Source organism: Penaeus monodon, chromosome 15, assembly GCF_015228065.2.
Source record: "Penaeus monodon isolate SGIC_2016 chromosome 15, NSTDA_Pmon_1, whole genome shotgun sequence".
In the NCBI taxonomy this organism is placed as follows: Eukaryota; Metazoa; Arthropoda; class Malacostraca; order Decapoda; family Penaeidae; genus Penaeus; species Penaeus monodon.
The window spans coordinates 18,765,245-18,765,495 of record NC_051400.1 but is presented as its reverse complement, the minus strand read 5'-3'; the positions used below and the strand labels follow the sequence as shown (position 1 = coordinate 18,765,495).

At 33.9% G+C, this 251-nt stretch overlaps 1 protein-coding gene across 1 annotated transcript in view; it reads right to left on the bottom strand.

The window, feature by feature from the left end:
• The window catches only part of LOC119582120 (protein SpAN-like), a gene marked incomplete at its 3' end in the record, with an annotated part of 19,454 nt that overhangs the window by 9,164 nt on the left and 10,039 nt on the right, over positions 1-251 (bottom strand). Inside the window, 2 exon segments of the mRNA XM_037930360.1 lie at positions 14-94; positions 208-251. Of these exon segments, the coding sequence (XP_037786288.1) occupies positions 14-94; positions 208-251 (125 nt within the window).

Genomic DNA, 251 nt, shown 5'->3' with positions numbered 1-251 from the left:
ACAGATTGCTTACCTGAGGGTAAATCTGGTGAGCTTGGTGATGAGATGGAAGTTTCCGAGGTAATAGTCTCTGAATATGATGATAGACACTGTTCTATAGGAAAGAGAAATGTTGTTGTTGTTTTTTTCTACATATATAAAGAACAATTAATTACGATTTCTTTTTAGTATATATAATGCATAACATAACGATTAGGTAACATTTACCGCCATAGGCAGAATGAACAGTATCACAGAAGGTCCCATTTATG